At 38.1% G+C, this 22,035-nt stretch overlaps 1 protein-coding gene across 2 annotated transcripts in view; it reads right to left on the reverse strand.

Annotated features, from left to right (window-relative positions):
* Nucleotides 1-3,319: 3,319 nt before the first annotated feature.
* PTPN21 (protein tyrosine phosphatase non-receptor type 21) overlaps nt 3,320-22,035 on the reverse strand; it is a 45,456-nt gene continuing 26,740 nt past the window's right edge. For both annotated transcript variants that reach the window (XM_018082650.2, XM_018082649.2), the window contains 8 exons: nt 21,904-21,988; nt 18,277-19,742; nt 15,841-15,978; nt 13,222-13,443; nt 11,918-12,046; nt 11,368-11,602; nt 10,668-10,828; nt 3,320-9,863 (listed from right to left, as the gene is read on the reverse strand). In XM_018082650.2, coding sequence (XP_017938139.2) covers nt 9,735-9,863; nt 10,668-10,828; nt 11,368-11,602; nt 11,918-12,046; nt 13,222-13,443; nt 15,841-15,978; nt 18,277-19,742; nt 21,904-21,988 — 2,565 coding nt within the window. In that variant the 3' untranslated portion in view covers nt 3,320-9,734. The remainder of the gene's footprint in view (nt 9,864-10,667; nt 10,829-11,367; nt 11,603-11,917; nt 12,047-13,221; nt 13,444-15,840; nt 15,979-18,276; nt 19,743-21,903; nt 21,989-22,035) is intronic.

A 22,035-nucleotide genomic window follows, 5' to 3' on the forward strand; every position in this document is an offset into this window, starting at 1 on the left:
TAGGGAGGCCTATGAAACTCGAGAAACTCGAACACAGCCTCAGCCTGGCAGGCCACAGAGCTATGCTGTCCCATTCTCAGAGGACAGGCAGCGTGATCTGTAGCACGAGGTGCAGAGCTCTCTGCAGTTATCCCAAGAATTCAGCAAGCCCGTAGGACTCCCCTTACAGTATCTGCGTGAGGACTGCAGCATACCTTACATCTCTTAGCAGCCAGAGCCAGAGTCCAGATGAGTAACAGAACTATGAGATGACCCCAGCTCTTCCCAGTATCTGTTTCTCTCGCTCGTAAGCATGCTCACATGCCAAAAAAGTGAAGCAACATATCAAAGGCCATCAGCTCTCCTGTCAGCCTGAGAATTCCTTGTAGGAACTAAGAGGTGTAGCCTCTCCAACCAGAAATTCAGCTCAGAGGCATTTGGCACCCTGCTTTTTCCCAGCGTTTGACACAAGTGAGACCAGAGATGACACAGATAGCATAGGTTTAAAAATTGAAGCAGAACAATTTCTAAGATTATAGTTTCAACTTAAATTGCTTTTCTTAATTTTGGGAACGAAGTAAACATTCGGCAAACAATGGAATTTAAAGTGATGGAGACCTACACCTTCTGGTCTTCAGGAGACAAATTTTTCAAATACGGAGTGAGCACTTGCTCACTCTGGAGGCTCAGAGACAGTCACTTCAGAACCAATGAATTTATTTCTGTACTGCTATGATACAGGAAATTCAACCCTGATAAACCTGCTAAAATAGTATCTTTCACATTATTGAACTAAAAACAAACTACCTTCTGATTGCATCAAGTCTTTTGCTAAAGATTTTGTCAATGGAAAGACATCTGCAGCATCAATCAGTTGCAAAGAGCACAGCATGCAGACAGAAGAAATCAGATCTACATACACACACACAAAGTATGTAGTTCTTTCAATCACTGACTATCACTATTAGCCAGGCTTGACATAGCCTTTCTTCATAGGTACTTAACACCAGTGAAAATTATTCATTCACCTCTGGGTATGATAGATAATTCAGAGACTGTTCTTGGAAGAATTTGATGTTCTTCTTAACTTATGTGAGGCACATGATTGTCATTTTAGAAATGGCTAATAATAACTACCTGAAACTCATCTGCAAGCCCTCCAAGTCTTTTCTGGTTGTTTTGTTTATTACAGCCGATATTTTAGATCCATAAAATAAGCAGGGCAGAAAACAATCTAGTATGTCAGGAATGGCAGATGTTTGGTTTAAATTTAAATTTAAATTTAAATGTGAAAGACTGTCATGCAGATCAGTTTGGGAGATGTGACTGATCCGAAAAGGGGTAGCATTTTTGTAAGCTCTGCCCCTTCTAGCTCCCACATCTACGTTGTGCTGTTTTAAAAGTGAAGAGCCCAAGAACACACATGTGCCCCAAAGTCCATGCTTTAAAAAAGCTCCCAAAGAATGCCATGAGGTCAAATGTTGCAACATGTCTTCAACCCTGTGCAACTCTTAAGAAGTTTTGTGACAAAATAGTCCCAAACTCATCTGTATTCCACTTACACTTGGTTTTAATTAATTAGGCTAATTTAAATTGTAATAACAACAGCACTGGCATTTAAGTATCAGAACAACCGCTTCCCTAAGCATTATGTTCCACTGGAGCCACAGAACTGCCATCCCTCAAACAAGATCTGGTGGCAGAAGTTTCACCTTGAAAGAGCCAGATTGAGCCAACGGGTCATGCAGTGATACAAGATAACCTCCTTAGTTCAGAACTCATGAGCACCCACCTGTCCCCCAGTCCTCACTCAACTCCAGTTCTCCTGCAGCACCATTCTCCCGTCAGTACCTGCGTGAGTGACATTCCTGTTGTACTCACAAATTGTGATCCTCCACAAGCAGTTCTCAGGCTGCAGGAAGCAAACTGGCAATGTTTGTGTGGCACTGAACAGCTTGTCTTCATACAGAGTACAGCATCCAGGGGATGCTCATAAAAATAGTGGAGAGGGACATTTATATGCTGTCATTGACCGCTCAGGGAAAAGGAGTGGGTGTAAGGAAATCTCTCATCATATCCTAAACAGAGCAATGTGTACATGCAAAACTTCCGGCTAGGTACTAGGTATTGCTGAGTTTCATGTAACCTTCATGTATCCACGGCCATTCACGATTTAAACAGCCCTAACAGCTGAGCAGGAGCTACTTTAGGGGCTAGTCAAAGCCCCAGGCTAGAAACCTCTCTCATCAGCTCCCCTAAGTTTCTCGTATACCATATCCAGGAGCTCTTGCCTAAGAAAGCTGCTGGCTGGCTGTGCCAAATCCAGGGATCAAGTTGCTTCCCTGTCAGCCAGCTCTGGCCAACAGGAGGCTCTAATGGGGATTTTACAGTGTCTCCAGCTACAGTTTAAAACAATTTGAATTTAGAGGAAATTTAGATTTCTGAAGGGACCTTTGCCTCAGGTCTAAAACCAGTATAAGTGATCAGAACTGCTGGGTGTTTTTATCAGGAGCCTAGGAACCCAGGAAGTCCCATTTCCCTCTTCTGATTTTGAAACTATGTCAAATAAGAGAGCTTTGCTCACACTGCTCATGCAACACATTCCCCAGGACTTGGGAACTGATCAGACAAGTACAGAGACAGCTGGTATGTTACTGTCTTACCTTCAGCTAATTAATGCCATCAAATTGAGTGCACCTAGAAGACAAAATTTCAGTTAAAAGCAAGCCTGATTATTTCAGATATAGTTAGGTGGACAATGCACTAGGCATTTAGCAAAGACAAAGAAATGCAACTGTCCAATGGAAAACTGTAATGTCCAGTATTCAGTTCACATATCATGGCATTATAAAGTCTCAGGGTGCACCAGGTGTGTAGAGCAAGCCTTTGTACCACAACCTTTTTAACTAAATGCCAATTATAAAATGAAGAAAAACTTCAGTGTTAGTTGTTGGTAGCAGGTCCAATAATAGTAAGCATACAATCAACTGTTTCCTCTCACATCCTTTTGGAAAGGGTTCTGCACTTTTCAAAACTTTTTAATCCCTCCTACACTTAAAGGTTACAGGAGAATTGAAAGCTCAGTACCAAAAATGACTTTAGAAAATGCAGAACATTGTGAACAATAATGACAGGGCAGCAGGCACAAGACTTTCCTGCCACAAAGATGACAGCTCTTAGTATTTGATAGCCTAAATTTTATATCCAGTACTTGCAGCACTTTGGAAGAGGGATCGCACCTTTGTGTACTGAAGGCAAAGTCCCAGCTTAGGACTACACATGAACACTAAATTCTCAGATTTTTCTTTTTATAATGGAACAATAAAAACTCATAGCTGTTTCAAATATTTATTTCCATGGCAAAAATAGACTATAATATATTCATTTCACATATATTACATTCAGTAATACAAGCTTTTCTGTCTATGAAACACAATTTATACATTGTTTTACAAACCAATTTCAGTTTTACAAGAATTAAAGCTGGTTTGATTATACATTTTTACAATATTGGTGACAAGACAGCAAAAATAGACATAAACCACTAGCTTGGTACTAGAAAATAATACTTCATGTTTGCTACTATTTGAACAACATCTCATTTAAATCCTTGCATACTGGCTCAAATGAAAATCGAAGAAAATGGAGCCAGATCCCATGTTCCTCTGACATTAAGAATTCAATCCTACAAAAGTGCTGATGGGACTTCAAACACCCATTTGCTTTAACTGAATGGAGAGATTTCAGCAGTGTGGAGCACACATGCTTACTGATTCACCAAGTAAAGCCTCTAAAATTTCCATCCAAGTCCTCTCAGATCAGCCATAAAGAGGACAGACAAGTTGGGTATTTCAAAGCAATTTAAGCAAGTATCTTTGTAAAGAGCATACACACCTTGTCTGTCAGAATTATCCAGGATTAGCAAGGTGACATACTGGAGGATTTTTCAGGGGTTATCCCCATCAAGTTTCCTACCATTCTAAAAATTAATGGCATTTGCAATGTCTTTAAAGTATTAAAGTCTCTTAATTTTACCTAAATATTTCCAAATGGAAAAACAGCATTTAAATTCCCTTTATGAAAGTTAGGCACCTTCTGAAACTGTACTCATAAAACTAATAATTTGGTAGTTCTGATTGCTGCATATCTGAACCAAAAGAATGTTACAATATCTACTGACTTGCTCTCTGACTTGCCACAGGCTGGATCTGTTGTAAACTCTATTCATCCGATTCTTTAAATTTGATTTCTATCTTCATCCTCTAAGTAGAGCTGAAGAATAGACTTCTACAAAGCAAATACCCTGGATGTTATTCTTCACCACTGAATGCAGCATCATGTGGAAAACAGCAAAGAATAGAACCAAAGGCTATTTAGCAAAAGTTTTTTGAAATGCTCATCGAAGTTAACAAATCCTGTTTTTTCAGCCCAGTTAGACCTTAAAGTAACATATGTGATTCCAACAGAATGCACCAAGTTAGCTGGTCCCCAGCAGGATCTTATTAAGAAATGTTATTCTTTAACTTGTTTTTACAGACATATTTGCTACAGCAGTTAATTAAGATTTTTTCCCTTACCTTAGCACAGTATTACGTTATTTTAATGTCCCTGCATTGCAAATGCTGGACTGCAACAGAACTTCTAAGCACATGTTTAATTCCATATTTCAAGAGTCTCTTTGTCAGCCCAGCCTTAACTTGGTGCAACTCACACCAACTGTAAACACCTGGCTTCATTCATAACATATTCAGACTTCCAAATCATCTCACCTGCATCCATTAGAAGTCATCACTGCCAAATCACAAAAAATGCCTATGTCCCCTGCATGTTGCATCTGTAAAACCAGAGACTGTGGTTTGAAAAATCTGACCTTTAATAATTAAACAGAAATTGAGCTGACAGATTTTATTCAATACAATTGGAAAGAAAGAGACATAAAAATAACAGAGCCTCTGAAAAAATATTTGGAGTTTAAAAAATCACATTTTAAAAAGCCAGTAAAAATAACACCTATGACTACATATTCACTTACCCTACCATGCCATGAAAAACATACCATATGACTCAAACCCTTCTAGCAGCTCTACTGTGGATACAAAACATTCCAAATCCTCCTCCAAATGCCTTCTGCCACTCCTTAAATCCTCACTGTCTATGTCCAAAACTTCGAATTCTCTTGTCCAAAACAAGAGAATTTCTTCTGAATTCTCAGCTGCTTTTCCTTTGAATGCTGTACCTTCTTATATGCACATTCCTGTTGCATTCTTTTGGTTAATTCTTGTAATCTGTATTTAAATTTAAAGCAGACATGTGAGTATTCATGCCTTAAGGGCTCAAGCTTTCATTGGCAATAAGCCCATTTTAATTCCCACAGAAGAACTGCAGGAATTTTGCATCTTGCAGTACTGGACTCTGGTTTTGCATGACTTTGCAGTATTAAAAAAAAAAAAAAAAAAAAAAAAAACCACAAAAAAAAACCCCCTAAATTCTAAAGCACTGAGTTCTTAGCAATTGAAGCACTGATTTTTTTAAATTAATAATTTGAACTAGCTATTGAAATATAATAATGGGTTCACTATTTTTAAGTCCAGGGATTTAGTAATGCTACTGATATTAAAACTGAGGTCTCCTTACACAGCTAGCTTGTATGATAAACAACCCTGCAGCTCCCAGGTTTGGTCCGGAGGCCATTGAAATCTATGAGCCACTCAACTTTAACAGCTGCTCCAACAGAAAATATGTAGCAGCAGCCTCAGGTAGTCTTACTTATTAAAATTAAAGGAGCTATTTTGGAGAAAATTGCTCCAAGTGTTGTCCACTTCAAACAGATACACACAGCATTATATGAGAAACCAGAAAAAAATTTCTCAAAATGTCAAGAATCTTTTCCATTTTAGTACAAATTTATTTTACTTCTATTTGTTATTACTTTATTTTACTTTTTTCTCCTAAACGTTAATGATAACTTAGAGCAGCTCTTCATCCACAGAAATACGGGGACTCTGCCTTGCTCACCTGCTTTGAATGAAATATATTACTACATATAAACCGTAGCACCCTGCACTTGTAGTGTTTATTGTTCACTTGTGCAAAAGGTATTGCAATGAGTGCAATACTAAGGCATAAAACTTTTCCTGCTCTTCCCAGGGTACAGCAGAGAAGGAGAGCACTGCTGTGCAGGCTGCAGAGACTGTGCAAAACCCCCCTGTGTGGCACAGAGCTTCTCCCTCACCCAACAGGGCCAGAAGGGAGCTGCAGCCTACAGATAATCCAGCTAAGTCAGTGACATCTTTGCAATGGACAGGGCTCTGACATAGCTTCTTAGAGAAGAGCTTCTAGCTCAAAACTACATAGATTCACTGGCCAAAAATCTCCAATCAGAGCAACCAAGAAAGAAATGAAATGTGCAGAAGTCCTTGCTATAATTTGCGGGTTCTTCTCCTGACTCTTCATTGAATTTGATCCTAAAAAGCATCTTCCACCTACCCAACAAAAGACAGTCAAATCTGTCTCTTGACAGTATATAGCACCTTTATTTTTCCCTGAGAGCTCTGACATCCCTAGAGATCAGCATCATTTTTGCCATTTACTGCAAGAATGTCTTCATACAATTTTTCTTACTAAACAAAATCCATTCAAATCTTGCGTAATAATCTGGTTTCATCCCCGTAGAAACAGAAACACATTTGGCAAAATGGACAGGCTTATAGTGAAATTTTAAGCCTTTGACAAATAAATTCACCTCTGACTCACTGTGACTGGATTTGGACAGTGGATGTTCTTCTAACGTCCAACACTTCATGAAGCACCCAGCACAACTACAAGTAAAAATGCATCCCCTTCCAAAGCTCAGAACAAAGTGCTAAAAACTGAATTGTCTTTTATAAGTTAACTGAAAATCTAAACAATGGTTTTAAAAATCATTTTGTTACGGAGGATTGTGAAGTTTAATTTCACTTGGTATCTTTAGAAGAGAAACTGCTTGTTTTCAATGCTCACTCAGAGCCATATGCTTACATACAAACACAGTCCTGCAATCTTCAGTAGAAAAGTTCACATGAAGTCAAGTCTATTAAGGTCAAGTCTATTAAGGCAAAAACAGACTGCTGATGGACAGAACTGCAAGCTGAAGGGGAGGAGGTAGCAGTGTTATGCTTAAAAACAAAAATTACAACTGTGCCTATCAGATTGGAGAGCAACTGCCTCTAAAAAAGTGAACACAAATTCTTTCAGCGAAACAGAAACAGAAAAATAAGCCAGAAAACACACGTTTCCTCACCCATGTCAGATAATCCCGTAAGTATTGGATTAAATTGTTTCTTATAACTGCTCCTTCTAATGCTTAGCAGCTGATGTTCTGCCCCAGTAACTGCTGATTAGCTAAAAGCTGTTGCTTGAAGTTCTGGTTGTCCATCATGTCACTAAAACTGCATTTATGAGGTTATGAAGATCACAGTGCAAAGTTTAGACATGGAAAAGGTACAAACTACATTTTAGAGCCTGCCCTTCCATTCAAAAAGATTTCTGCAGATAGAAGTGAATTGTGGCAAAAATTAAACGTGTTTGTAAAACACAGCATGATACAAATAGCTAAGAATGTTTGTTTCTTTCAATACTTCTTTCAACACAGAAATGTCAGATTGGTTTCTTTGCAAGATTTATATGTAAAGAATCAGTCTTCAGTACTGGTTTCCTCTGGACTTCCAGCTTTACATTTGGCAACTAATAATTCCTAGGAAATTTATGTAAGAACAACATTTCTTTTCCCTAGTCTGAAATATTCAATCTAATTTATACTGAGAGTACAAAAATTCAGACTGCCTCCAAGCAGACCTGAAAGCACCAGATCAATACAGTGTGCCTTAAAGTAAAAGATTTTGTACAGAATGACATATTAGCACAATGTCATTTGGACTGTGTGTTTTTCTTTGTGGAAGTAGCTTATTATAGAGGAAATTAAGGCAACCTATCTATCATTCTTAATTAATGTTTTGGGACACAATTATTATTTTGAAAGGGTTTTAACAGTTTCCAAACCCTTGTTAGACCTCAGAAAAATAAAATAATTTCAGCACTGATCAAAATTAATTTTAGTTTCATTTCATTTCACTAAGCAGGTATCAAGGGAAATGGACACTTAAGCATTCCAGCAGACTGATCTACTATAGGGTTTTTTTGAAATTAAACCAGATATCTAAAAGCTATAGCTCATTTTGAATAGGTTTTCATCTCAGCATCTCAAAACACAGAAAGGCAGCTAAAACCACACTGTCCCCATCTGAAAACCACAGACAAAGGATTATTTAGGGATACTGTCATTAGATCAGCCCCCATGGGACAAAACAGAAACTACCAAAGGTATGACTCATCTTCAGGTCCATGCCACAGCCATTGACTCAGCCACCTACACAGCTACTAAAATACCCACATCTCCAGTGTTACCTCTAACAGCTCCTGCATTCTACAAGTGTTCTCAAATACTCTTCATTGCAATGCTGCACAGCATTAGCAAAATCTGTTCTAGTACTGACAAAATAATCCAGAGGATCTCATGCTTTAACGGCTTTCTTGGCTGGGAACACTTACATTTTTAATAGTCATCTTTGCACTGGGTAAACCAGCAATCACAGCTGCCACACCTCCTCCGTTATGCTTCATATGACCATCTCTGCTTCACCACTGTGCACCTTCTTATTCCCATTTTGGTTCTCTCATTTAATCAACTTAAAAGGCTCTTCCTAAAATATCAGGTTAGTAATGGTATATTACCATATGAAACAATGCATGATTATATTATCTATATTTAACTACATAAATAACAGAGAAAAAAAAAGTGCTTAAAACATTTGCATCCACTTTGATTTCAGCCAGTAAAATCAAACTGTCCTCTAAACATATGAATAATACTGAATATGTACTTTCTCTCATCTATTTGTTTCCAATAACCTCATAGATACTTAAAATATTTTTCCCCTGCTTGTTTCAGGTAAAAATGCCTCCACTCAAATGGAAGTTTTCAACAGTTGCCATTATCTTTCACTTGTCAATTCCATTACATGGCACTACAATTACCAATAGCTTCCCCTAGGACTTTCTGCATGATTTTTGAAGTTTGTTCAAACGTTGTCAGTCTTCTTCTCTGAAAACATTGTTCTGTTTAAAAAGTTTTGTGTTGTGGTGTTTTGGGTTTTTTAATTTAAAAAATATGAATATAAAAATAACTGTCATTAAAGCAACAGCTTGAAATATCTAAGAGCTGCTAATTTTTCTAAGTAAACCAGAGGAAACCAAAAGTTCATTTTTAAAAATATAGATGTATTGTTCTAAATATAAAATTGAAAGCAGAGTGAAACTGCATAAGACCTTCACATTCCCAAGGAGCTCCTACAGATTTTAGCTTTCACACAGTCAAAAATTATGTTTCAAAACATAATGTTAGTAAAATTGTGCTGTGTACTTCCATTCTATGATACTTATTTTGCCCAGAGTAACACCACTCTAGAGAATATGTGTAAGTACTACAGACCAGTACAAGTGAAATTCTTCCTTAACATAACTGCAGCTGAACATAGGAAGAATTTACTCCAGCAAAGATCCTACTTTGTAGGGACTGTTACACCGACTTACGTTTAACAGGCACACAGCAGCCCTAAAAGGTAACTGTGTGATTCATCATTTAAAACACCAGGTCTGTCTGGACAACTGTGATTTCCTTTCTGTAAACTCTTGCAGTGTCCCTTAGGAAGTGACAGGGATTAGATAAGTCTAGAACTTTTGAGAAACTGAATGAGAACTCCATAGACAAAAGTGTACTGCGAAAGAGTCTGCACCATCATCATTCTCTGCTGCCTCAACATGTCCAGCACTCGTGGGATGTCCAGCATCTGAAAGAAGAGAACAAACCATTACAAGTGACTGGTGAGCAAGGAAACTGGGTTGCACTTTCACAGCTGGAGGTTCAGAGCAGTACCAAGTGATCTAAGGGCAGCTGTTCTAATTTAATCTCACAATTCGCTGCCCATGTCTGCAGTATAGACTACACTACACCACTGACCATCTGTGAAATATGCATAATGGTAAAGATACCTATCTCATGGGGTATTGGTCTTCACAAATATAATGGCTGCAGAAGTCTGTCTCAGTGTTAGGACAGGGATGCACAATGAAACACTAAGTCTCAGCTGGCATATTATATTATTAAGAAACACTTTGCAGCTGTTCACTTCTGGCTAAAAGTTGATAGAACTGGATTTTATTCTATTAAACTAGCACTTTGTCCTCTGCTGAGACTGATACTGCAAGTACACCACACTTAAGAACAAGATAATAACAAGCACAGAGGTTGCCTACAAAGCATGTTCTTGAATATTATCCATTCTAATTAAGGCAAGAAGTGGTAAAGTCAGGATGAAATCCTGAAATATGCTCAGTAGCCTGGGGCATATCTTGTTCCACTCAGTGACTCAACATCTTACAGAGTCAAGAATCAAAATGAGCATTCCAGTACTTGGTGTATATGTGGGCAACTCTAGAAGATTATTAACTTCTGCTGAATTTCCAAGAGCTCTTTCAAGCATAGTTGTAAGGGCTCTTCCAAAGACTGCTCAGACGAACAGCCATTTTAGGCAGGTTATTTTCTGTTCTATTACCTAACATTATTTAGAGCATGAGAAAGAAAAAGAGATCACCTCATTGTGTTCCAAGCAAGCGATCATGATCTCTGACAGTATGACCACCCCTGTTCGCCCCACACCTGCACTGCAGTGCACCAGTACAGGGGGATTAGAGCTTTTAGGATCCGCAGTGCTGTTCGTGTGGCGCCGCACAGACTGTATCTCTTCCAAGTACGCTGTTAAGTTCAACAAGAAGAGAATAATTCATTTAGGAGATGAAGCCCTGTAAGCCATGCTATTATGCTGTACGACCACCAGAAAAGTAGTAGTTTAACAAGTGACATCCCACAGAAAAACAGATTATATAAATCACAAGTCATACCACCACCAGAGCAATATAGATCTACAAAGGTCATCTCACTTTTTAAGGATTTTCACGTCTTGTTCCCCTACTTCCCCCTAAAGGTGGCTCACGGCCATCTTGCTACTGCTGCAACATACTCAAATGTGTAGTATGTGATGCACTTATGTTTTAATCTATACGAACTTTTAGTAAATTTTGGCTTTAGACATAAACAGTCCCTTTAATAAACTGTCAGGTATATTCCTGCAAAAAGTATAATTCAGTATATCTTGCTCGTGTGAAGAAACCTTTTACAGCAGAATGCTTGACATACTTATCAAAAGCTAATTCCCATATAGCAGCCATTCTAGAAGGTATTAAAAAAACCAACACAAACCACACACCAAAACAAAGCTATTAAATATAACTTACATAAAAATCCCTTTAAATCTTCTGGACAGCCATGCTCTGGCCAGTCAGTGTACTGCAAATGCCAAACCGTTCTCTCCTGTCCTGTGAGAAGATGCTTAATCTTCAAACCTGTAGTTGCATAGCAGCCTGAGTCAGTACGGAATCGCGTGGTTATCTTAAATCTTCCATAGGTTACAGTGTTGTGTCGTGAACCAAGACGTGGCCAGTATCTGAAGCTTTTTTCTCGCCCACTTTCCTTAAAAGTAAAACATTTGCTTAACAAAAAACACAAGAACATTCATACAACTAATTCTACTGTAGTAACAACTATATCTCTCCTCTATTACATATTACTAGAGTGTTATTGTTTCTTACGGAGTAAATCAACCTTCCAGTAGAAAGAGTTTGCAAATTCATCTTTCTACCAAAGAAAGGAAGACAGAATAGCAAAGGAGTCACTAGAAATTTGTCTTTGATTGGTCTTGTTAGAGCAAAGATGTCCTTCCCTTAACAGATTATTAAAAAAACATTGTGGAATATTTGGGAGAAACCAGATTTAATTTATACTCACTTCCTCTGCTGTCACCATAGCTATGATGGCAATCCCTTGTTCCCAGATCATCTGCCAGAAATCCTGACATGTATTCTGCAAAGGGCCCTGCGTAGCAATGTAATCCCACTCTATGCCCCCAACAGAGATCTGTAAAAAGAAAGACATTGTATTAGTAATTACGCAAAACCCTTTCCCCAATTCTGAAGATGCACAAAATGAAAAAAGACAGCAACACTGCAGAAGGAGGAGCCCCTTGTGAGTTATATATGCCCCAATTTTTGGCTATGTCTTGTCACATTAGATGCAGAAGAGACAGAATTGTATAGGCACATGACTAAATAAATGTACTTTACATCATAAGCATAATGAAAAACTGAGAAAATAAAACTATATTTTTCTTTTGTGAATTGAAGGTATTGTAGCAAATTCAGGCTTAGAGAAGCTTGCATACCCTGGTGCTGTAAATGCTATTACGAGTAATAAAAATTCAGAAATTTCTGTTTCCTCGAAAAATATTATCTTGCTTGAAAAGGGTCAGAAGATTCACTCAACATTTGTGAATGAAGCAGAGAAACAATGGTACTGTGTCAGTGTACAAATGGATTGATTAAAAAAAGACAGCAACACAGATACAACTGCTGCTTTGATGATCTCAACTCTTTTCAGAGAAAGCATGAAGCCAAGTGTGGTTGCACTTTAAGCAGGTAAATGTATTGAAAAATGAATGAGCTACCTTGAAGGTCCTTGAGGTCACCCCGCAAATTCTTCAATTTTTTAAACAGAGTTTAAAGAATTAAGGATGGGGAAGGGGACAACTGAAGATTTTAAAAAAGCATATTTCCCTCTGGCTCCATCAATTCCTCTAATCACCCAAAAAAGCTTAAGCTGGGAGCTAGCTTACTCCCTGTTGTACATACAGTCTGAGAGTACAGAAAAAGAAGAAAAACTGATTATCACTGCAGTTCAAAAACACCATAACCATTCCAGAGGATCCAAGTTTGTTTTAAAGCTTTTTGCCTTTTTAACTCTGGGAAGAATACACATGCCTTCTGTTAGCACCAATCTCCAGAGAGATGAGACAGAGATAGAGAGGAGACAGTAGATCAATACAGAAATGAAATGCAAAAGATCCTCCAATATTTAACCCTCCTAAGTAATGAGGAAAACAGGTTCCTCCTTTCCCCAAAGAAACCTCTGGAGAAGAAGTGGAAGAGAGAGATGGAGAGATTCTCACTCATCTTACCAAACCAAAATTGATAGCCAAATGCACTTTTAGATACCACATGAACCGGAAAATATTTCTCCAGCAATATTCCTCTCACCTTGATATGAGATGCATTGATGTAACCCGTGTTATTTTCTTTGGTTGGGACTAGCTCTACTCTGGTATCATCATAAGGAAGGACGTCCTGGAACCGGTTCCTTTCAGCATTTTCAGGAAGCCGAGCTATTGAGCACTCACCATCCATAAGCCTTTTTTTCTGAATGCGCTCGTATTCAGTGAACACCATCCCCTGCTCTAACCGTTGTTCCAGAATTTTACACTGAAAGACAGAACATGGATAATGACACAAAGTCATTCTAAGGTGAGTCAGTTTTAACAGAGAATTCATGAAGGATAAAATGTATGTATTTTTGTCTCCTATACACTTCTTCAATGCTTTTCCAGCTATTAAAGTTTTCACAAATATACCAGAATAAATTAGAAGCAACCCTAACCAGCAGGAATTTTGTTCAAGTGAAAACTAAGAAGCCTGTTATACTTCATTAGGTCACAAAGATCTATGTGAATACTGCTTGTGAAGGAAAAATTACTTCATAGTTTCTATAAAGACAGCCCAGTTGGTTGGGGTGGGGGGGAAACTGGCCAACCAGATAGCTATGCTATACTGTATACTGCCTCAAATACCTTTGAACAAGGAATACTTATTAACCCACCTGCTCAATTTAGCATGTTAGATGCCATCATTTGAAAGGTCTCCTTTAACCTTGTAATAAAACAAACAAACAAAAAACAAAAATAATAAACAAACCATCCAAACTTTATTGTTTGGATGGAGAAAAAACTAAACTTTTCATACAGCAGCAAAGCCTTCTTAGAATCTCTTGCTCCAGCTGAGTTATAAATTCAGAATTTTTTCTAATAGTATAATTCGATCTGTTTTATTTAATAAGCTGCTCCCCTTCCCACTCCCCCTTTATTCTTTTGAAACCAAGTTCTTTCTAAATCATAAGACACTTCTGGAATTTCAGCATCTCTTTGCCAACAATAATTAGAGGAATAATATGTAAGATTTCAGCCAGAAAATTTCATCTATGTCACATGCCCCCAGATTCTCACAGCAACTGCTCTGTGGTATCAGGTCATAAAAGTATCTTGTATCAACTAAGTATGCCAAATGTTGCAGAGGAAGGTGTAAAACCTCAATCATATGCAATTTGCACACCAATACAGCAACTGTATGAACTCCTTTATTACCTTTAGGCTAAATTCCCTTATTTAAACTGATAATAACATGAAGCTGACCAATGAAACAGGCACTGAATCCATACTAAATTCATCTTCCAAAATATCTGTACTCTGGACTTCATGTCACGTGTCTACTTCGCATTGCCTCTTCTCAACTGTTTTAGGCACTAATCCCATTTCATGATATCTATTCTGCCTCTACATGACTGTCTGAAGAGAAAGTGTAGTGACATGTCTCTTTCATAACTTGACTTCATGGCTTCTTCTTTACCTCAACACTTTTGGGCAGAGCTAGTTGAATAATAATATGGCTGAATTTAGAAAGATCAATCTAGAAAGAAATGATGGCTGTAAGTAAGAGGAAATAACCAACACAGGTAATAAATGTAGAACTGTATCTCAATAAGACAACGTTAATTTTTGTGCCTTAGCATCTTTAGGCAAAATATATGTAGTTCAAAGGAACATAAACTGTGTTGAAACGGAACAGTCAGATGTCCCTCCTATGGATCTCACTCCAAGCCTTCAAACTCTGAATGATTTGCAATAAATTTTCTTGGCCTGTTTCTTAAAACTGCAGCTGGTGAGAGCACGATTATTCCTTCAGGTTCTAATCCCTGTCCAGTGACTGAGAACAAACTCAGCTAGAGGGGATCTGCAGCTGAGGATCCCCAGCCATGCTCAGAACTGGATTCTAAACAGATCACTGGTCACAGAAGGGACAATAATCACCATAGACCTTGGTGTATCTAGTTTCTCCCTGGTCAGATGTGTGATGACAGCTGGGTTCCACATAGCCCATCAAAGGCTGAATATTGACTGTATTTCACTTTCCTGCACTTGTTTAATGATATATGAGACAGGCTGAAGCATATTTACTGAGGTTTTTTATCCTGACACAAGCAGATGGAGTCTTGTATTTCTCAAAGATCCTCAAATTCTAGAACCTGATGTCCTCTCATTGATCTGAGATCTTTTACTTATTTAAAATTTCTGCAAATAGAACAAGTTCCCTCTATCTTTTATGGGATTCACCTGAGGAAAACAGATAAATACAATCTGTGCAAACTGTACTCTGGGGATGCAATTTAGCTGCAAAACTTATTCTAAACTGTAAGAATTACTAATAATTACAACTAAGTTCAATCTCACACTTAAGTTTCGGTCTGGAAAACTCAAAATTAAGAAATAAAATAGAAAGAGTTGCATAAAAATATATCAGTAAGTACTAATAATTTCTTCCTATATGTTCAAAGGGTAAATTATAATTGAATCGCTGTCTTAAAAATCTGAGCTACACCCAATATTTCTACCAATAATTTGTCAATCAGAAATCTCATTTTTTGTTGTTTTATTCTCAGCATTTGATTTGAATCTGAAGCATTTTAAAGTCAACAAAAAGCACCATTCATATGCGCTTCATTTTGAAAAATTACTACTTAAATCAAGCTCTAAAAAAACTTCAACATACCCTTTCGTCATTTGTTGCTCTTGTTGATTCTTCCTTCCCCTCATCTGGCAGAGGCATCCTAGTCAATGCCAGTCCATTTAGGGCAGCTAGCTTTAGAGGGCCCATTTTTTTTGCATCATTTTTATTCTTTTTCATACCCTGCAAAAGAAAATATAAACTTGTAAATATTCTTAAATACCTGACGAAGTTATAAACAGAAAACAGCTGCATTCAACTAAGCAAAGGATACATCTTTGACCCCTTCTGCAAACATATCTGACCTTTTTTTTTGATAAGCACTGCAGTGAGAGATTAGGGGGGTGGGACTACATTCCTCCAAGGACACAACACAAGTCTGTCTTCATTCCAGACAGGCTAACGAAACTGCACGAGAATGACAAATATTGTTCCCTACAAAGCTCACAACTGAGGGTGTGAGGTGACAACTCTGAATAATTAACATTCTTGGACAGAACTGAAATCACTTCCCAACCCCAAAAATGCATAAAAATTATTCCTTACTAGACTATTCAGTTTGCAGGCACTTTTCTTCCCCACAAGCAGGCATAAAAATGAGCATATACATTGCAGATATTTGGATATAGTTAAATGCTTTATTACATTTGCAACAAACTGTACATACAAAACATGAACACAGAACTGCAGACAGATTTGAGTTCTGGGCCAGGCCATGAATCTAAATTATGGAAGTAACCATTCATTATTTGAGAAAAATATCCAAGGGGGATTTCTATGAAAGAATAAATTCAAATTATTCTTTTAAAAAGTGTAAGAGAAAATGTCATCATTCCTGCAATTGCAAAGTTTACTTGTTAACAAAAATACAGTAAAAATAGGAGTGCATATGCTGCTTGAATGACAATCAATGCTTTCAAAAGCTAAAGGGTGGTAAGAAATAGGAAGACAAAGCTAAGAGGACGAGACCACATTAAAAAGGAACAGAAACACAACAGCAAAAGTTCATTGAAAAGCAAAACATGCAAACATTGGTAGGGGCCAGCTCTGTAACTAGGATATTCATCTCAGTTATGAATATAAAAAGGTAATATTCTGTATTACACAGTGGCACTCTTAAATGTTACTGCACTAGAAACTATATTAGTGAACACTTCCAATGAAAAAGTTTTAATATCAATTTAATTTCAAAGGTTGACTGGAACATTTACATAACTGTCTGAAGGAAAAGCAGGGTATGATTTTGGTAGACACATTACTGTCTGAAAATGTATCTTCTGGAGAATATACTAAGTGACTATCTAAATGTGAACACAAGGAGAAAGGTATCACTTTTTTTTCCTATATCCACATAAAAACTCAGGAGGAAGGAGATGTAGAAAAACATACATAATTATAAAATGAATTGAAGCTGACGAAGGTTCATTTCATAGTGTTCAGCTCCATGTATAGCATGTCTGACAGACAAAACATTGTGACAGCAGTAACTATTTCAATGCATAGCTTTTGCATATGCTAGTTTTTGCAGCATTAGCTGTAAGTTACCACAGCAATAGAAGTTAAATCTAGCAGTTCCCCTGCAGTCCAATTTGTGCAGAAAACAATTTGACACTAAATCAGACATGCAAAATGTCAATCAATTTTAAAGGCCAAAATAATAATAAAAATTATATTCCTCTATTAGTACCTGAAATCTGCCACAGACTACATAAAACTGGACAAAAGGTGAAAACAAAATGGGTGGTAAGGAGTACCAGTGAAATTGTACAGTCCACAGAGACCTTGACACTTCTGTGATGTAGGAATTACAGGAAAGGTGAAACTTGTAGGTTTTTACTATTCATGGCTTCATAAGATCGGAGTAGGAGAAAGAGGCACGGCAAGCAAGAAATACCTTTACTGGGATAAAACATCTTGAAGAGAAGGCAAAAGGGAAAGGATTTGGAAAGGGGAAAGCATGGAGTAAAGAAGAGAATGCAAGGAATGAATTTATTGTTTAATGTGTCAGGTCCCCTCTTAGGTCAGAAGAAGAAAGCAAATTTTTTTTAAAGTAAACATTCAGCTATGTATGACTTTTCCATGAGAGGAAGATTAGAAAGCTGGTAGTTGAATGGAAAGAGTTGCTTCTGTTCCAGATAAGGACAGATAGGACAGAATTGGGATCTAGAGCTGACTTTAAAATAGCTCATTCTAAAGTTTCTGGCCAGGTTAGGTGTATCAGAGAGATGGAGGTTGCACAGCTGGATTTGTGTGGGAGGACTATACAAACAGAACTCAGACACGGCAGAGAAGGGGATAAAAGACAGCTAAGCAAAGTTAATCAGGGAAACACAGAAAAATAAAGGTCAAGCTTAAGGTAGCTTTCAATTCACATGTTTTAAAAGCATCTCAGGTTGATTAAAAGAACCCCAAACCTCCAAAAAAACCCCAAACAACTTCTGCTACATCCAACCCAAAACAAGATGAATGGTATCCACTTACACCTAGCGGGGGAAGGCCTTCCACAATATTCTTCTTCCCAGACAAAAGATCGGACACAGGTCTCTTCTTTACTGAATCTTTCCTTACTCTGTATCTCCCTGATGTTGTTAGATCAGATTCTGACATGGATGGAGTAAGCAGTCCTTCCCCTCTTCTCTGGACCTGGCTTTCTACTAGTAAATGAACAGGGCTCATATCTTTCATTCTCTTCTCTGCCTCTGTAATATGTAATTTAGGCTCAAGAATATGCAAAGGGCCAGCAGATGAAGCAACAGAGCTACAAGGGTACTTCAGTACTGTATCATGAGAATAACCTCCCATAACAGATGAAAGCTGGGTTTGATCTTCGGGCAGAGGAGAAAGACTTGTATTAGCCTTGTTTTCTTCTTCAAATTCTTCTTCTTCCTCACTACTGTGAATCAGCATAGTGGCATCTGAAAGGGTTTTCTTATGATCACAGTTCACACATTCTTCTTGCTCACCTTCTTTTTGCTTTGCTCTCTCCATCAGAATGTTGGGCTGTGACCCTTCTGAGATAACTCTTGGAAGAGCCACATCTGCTGCAGAAGCTGACATGGTCCTCTCTTTAATCCTTATTCCTTCAAAGCTGGGAGTCAAGCCTGCTATTTCAATACTGTTCCTTTTCTGCAGCTGCGCATGGCGTGCCGATGTTAGAGGCTCACTGACTTCCTGAAGAGAATGTGCCACAGGCAGGCTGTCTTCTTGAAATGTCTGGACAGAATGGTGCACTCGCCTTGTGATCAGATCTGGATTGCTGTTGCTGATGTAGATATGCCGGGAAAGGTCTGGAGTACTGTTTGCAGGCCTTGGGTACGGGTATGGGGGAGGTGGTCGATAGACTTGGGTCTTCATTATATTTGGTGCTGGATAATCCTGAGCCTGGAGCTGCACATTTGTCAACTCAGGCACACTGACTGCCCCAACAACTGGGCGCTTTTCAGCAGGATATGGGTAGGGGGATTGGCTATGAAAGCTGTAGTTCAGGTTAAATGGATAATGGTTAGACTGTGGGGCAGCAAAGTGAGCATGTTCTCGTATTTCAGGCTGACTGTAAACTAAGGCATCAGGTCTGCTGTAAGCATAGGAATTGCTGATGTTAAGATTTCTCATTGAATGACTCTGCCTATCTGTGTGCACCATTCCTCTGTTGAGCTGTCTCATCACAGTCTCATAGTCTGGCGTGGGACGATAAGAAGGTGGTATTAGTGCACTATGTCTGTGTGATGGGACATAATCAGTTCTGAGGACATCACTTCCAGTAATGCTTGGGTTAGAGGACATGGGGGATGGCTGCAAGTAATGCTGTGGGTTGTTCAAGGAGTTTGTGCTGTGTGCACTATAGACACTACCATTGCGGATCCGACCACTGTAGTCATGAGGGGCTCTATCCAAGCTAGTCTGAGAGTGATAGTAGTATCCATTCTGATTGCTCACAAAGAGGTTATCTGAAAGCAAAGTTTAAGAACAATCTTTATGTCCAAGACACCAAACAAAGTTATCTTCTATTAAGGCATAGCTAAGCAATGTTTGAGGTTTTCAGAACCTCTATTAATCTTAGCTATGTATTAAAATAGGAAGGAGAAAAAACCAAACCCAAACCCCAGCTTTTGTTGTTGATACCCAAGATATGTAGACCAGAATAACCTATTATATTTATTTCAATTATTCAGATTCCTATGGGAAAACACTCTCTGTTTAAGAATGGCTTTCTTCTGTTTAGGATAGGTTTGCTAAGGTTCAGTCCAAGTTAAACAAAGTCCCTGACAGTGTTACACCACATCATTTGAAAAAAAAGAATGTTTACATGGATTTGCACTAATGTAGTAATATCAGTTTAAACAGTAAAGAAAGGAAAAAACACTAAAAACAGCCCCACAAAAACCAAACAAAAAATCCTTGCGCTTCTTCTCTCTTCTACCCCCTCATGACATAAGTAGATATAGTACCACAAGATCTTAAAAAAAAAATCAAATTAACTTTTCTCCAGAAATTTTGGAGACAGTTTAAACTACCACCATCTATTGCTCACAAATTACCATATACCTGCTCTTATGGGTAAAGAAAATGATCTAACAGTTTATACATCCAAGACACATTTAATCATTTAATTATTATTTCATTGGATGTACAATTTGCTAGTCTCCAGAAGAAAACAATTCAGTCATTGCTTAAGATGCCTTCCATAATTTAACTCTTTGGGTTCACCAAAATAATTGCTGCATTTATGCTAATGAATTTGCTGACAATCAAAAATCCTTCTGTGCAAAAAAATCATCCAAAAATAGTGTGTAGTAGCAAATATCCAGCAATAATTCCAACACTAAACTGGAAAGAATTCAGCTACATTCTGAATGTAGCTGAGTACCTGTATTTCATGAAGACTTGTGTAACTCTGTTCAGATAGAAAATGTGCTTACTCCCTTCCCGCTGAGTTGTTAGAGTATTATTTATCCAGCACACTTGTAGGACTGAAAGAACCCTATCAAAACTGAGGCAACTTGGCAAACAATTAGACTCAATCCTCGAGGGCAGCAAGTTTTTTAATTAGACACAATGTGTAACAATCAAAAACACATGAGAAAGCAGCCATGACTCTGCTGTAAACCACTTAGATTAGGTGTCTACATTCCTTGAGAATATTAGTTAAGGGTTGATTGGGGTTTTTTCTTTTTTGTTTCAATCAAACATATACCAGTTCCCTAACTTGCAAACTTTCTTAGCCTTTGAATTGACCACCACCTTGTAGCCTAGCAAACTCTGAGAGAACCTCCTCTCTTCCTGCATCTTAGGTTCAATTTATTTTTTTTAATTTTTTTAATTTTGTAAATTGTCTGGGGGTTCAGTTAGTCTTTGCAGCTATTGAGATCGATATTGGCAAGGATCTCAAAATGCCATAACATTGGTACAAGAACCAAAAAATGTGAAGGTCAGCTTAAACTCACACAAGACACCACAGTGTTTTGTTGGTGTATATGCTACGTTAACTAGATTTACTCATCTCTCATAGGAGAGGAAGTGGAGGAGGAGCAGTAAAGGGAACTGGGATTGTTTAGCCTGAAGAAAGGGAGCCTCAGGGAGGACCTTATCACTCTCTACACCTGTGTGAAAGAAGGTTGCAGTGAGGTGTGTGTCTGTGTCTTCTCATAGGTAACAAGTGACAGGACAAGAGAAAACAGCCTCAAGCTGCACGAGGGGAAGTTTAGATTGGATATTAGGAAATTTCTTCACAGAAAGGGTGGTAAGGCATTGGAACAGGCTGCCCAGGGAAGTGGTGGAGTTACCATCCCTGGCGATATATTACAGACATGTAGATGTGGCACTTATGGACACGGGTTAGGGTGGACTTGGCAGTGCTGCAACGATGATTGGACTTGATGAACTTAAAGGTCTTTTCCAACCTAAAGGATTCTAGGATTCTGCGATGGTATTTCACATTAGCCTATGTGTCTATAGCAGCAGCAAGCACTTCAATGAGTGTTCTAGTACAAACCTACCCCATGTTCACGTTATTGATTTCTTCAGCTCTAAATAAAGTAGCTACAAATGCAAATTATAGTTTTTACCTTTCAAAGATGTGTAGTGTGGTGGTGGATTTAATGAACTTACCTTGGGAAGACGCATATGGTTCAGTATAATGACCATTGTAATGCAGCTGAGGTGGTGGAGGCATCATATAAGGCTGAGGCTTAGGCTAGGAAAGCAAACATCTTACTGTTACTTAAAAACTGATTATTTATT

This window comes from Manacus vitellinus, unplaced genomic scaffold (assembly GCF_001715985.3).
Source record: "Manacus vitellinus isolate BGI_N305 unplaced genomic scaffold, ASM171598v3 scaffold_6_pilon, whole genome shotgun sequence".
Lineage (NCBI taxonomy): Eukaryota > Metazoa > Chordata > Aves > Passeriformes > Pipridae > Manacus > Manacus vitellinus.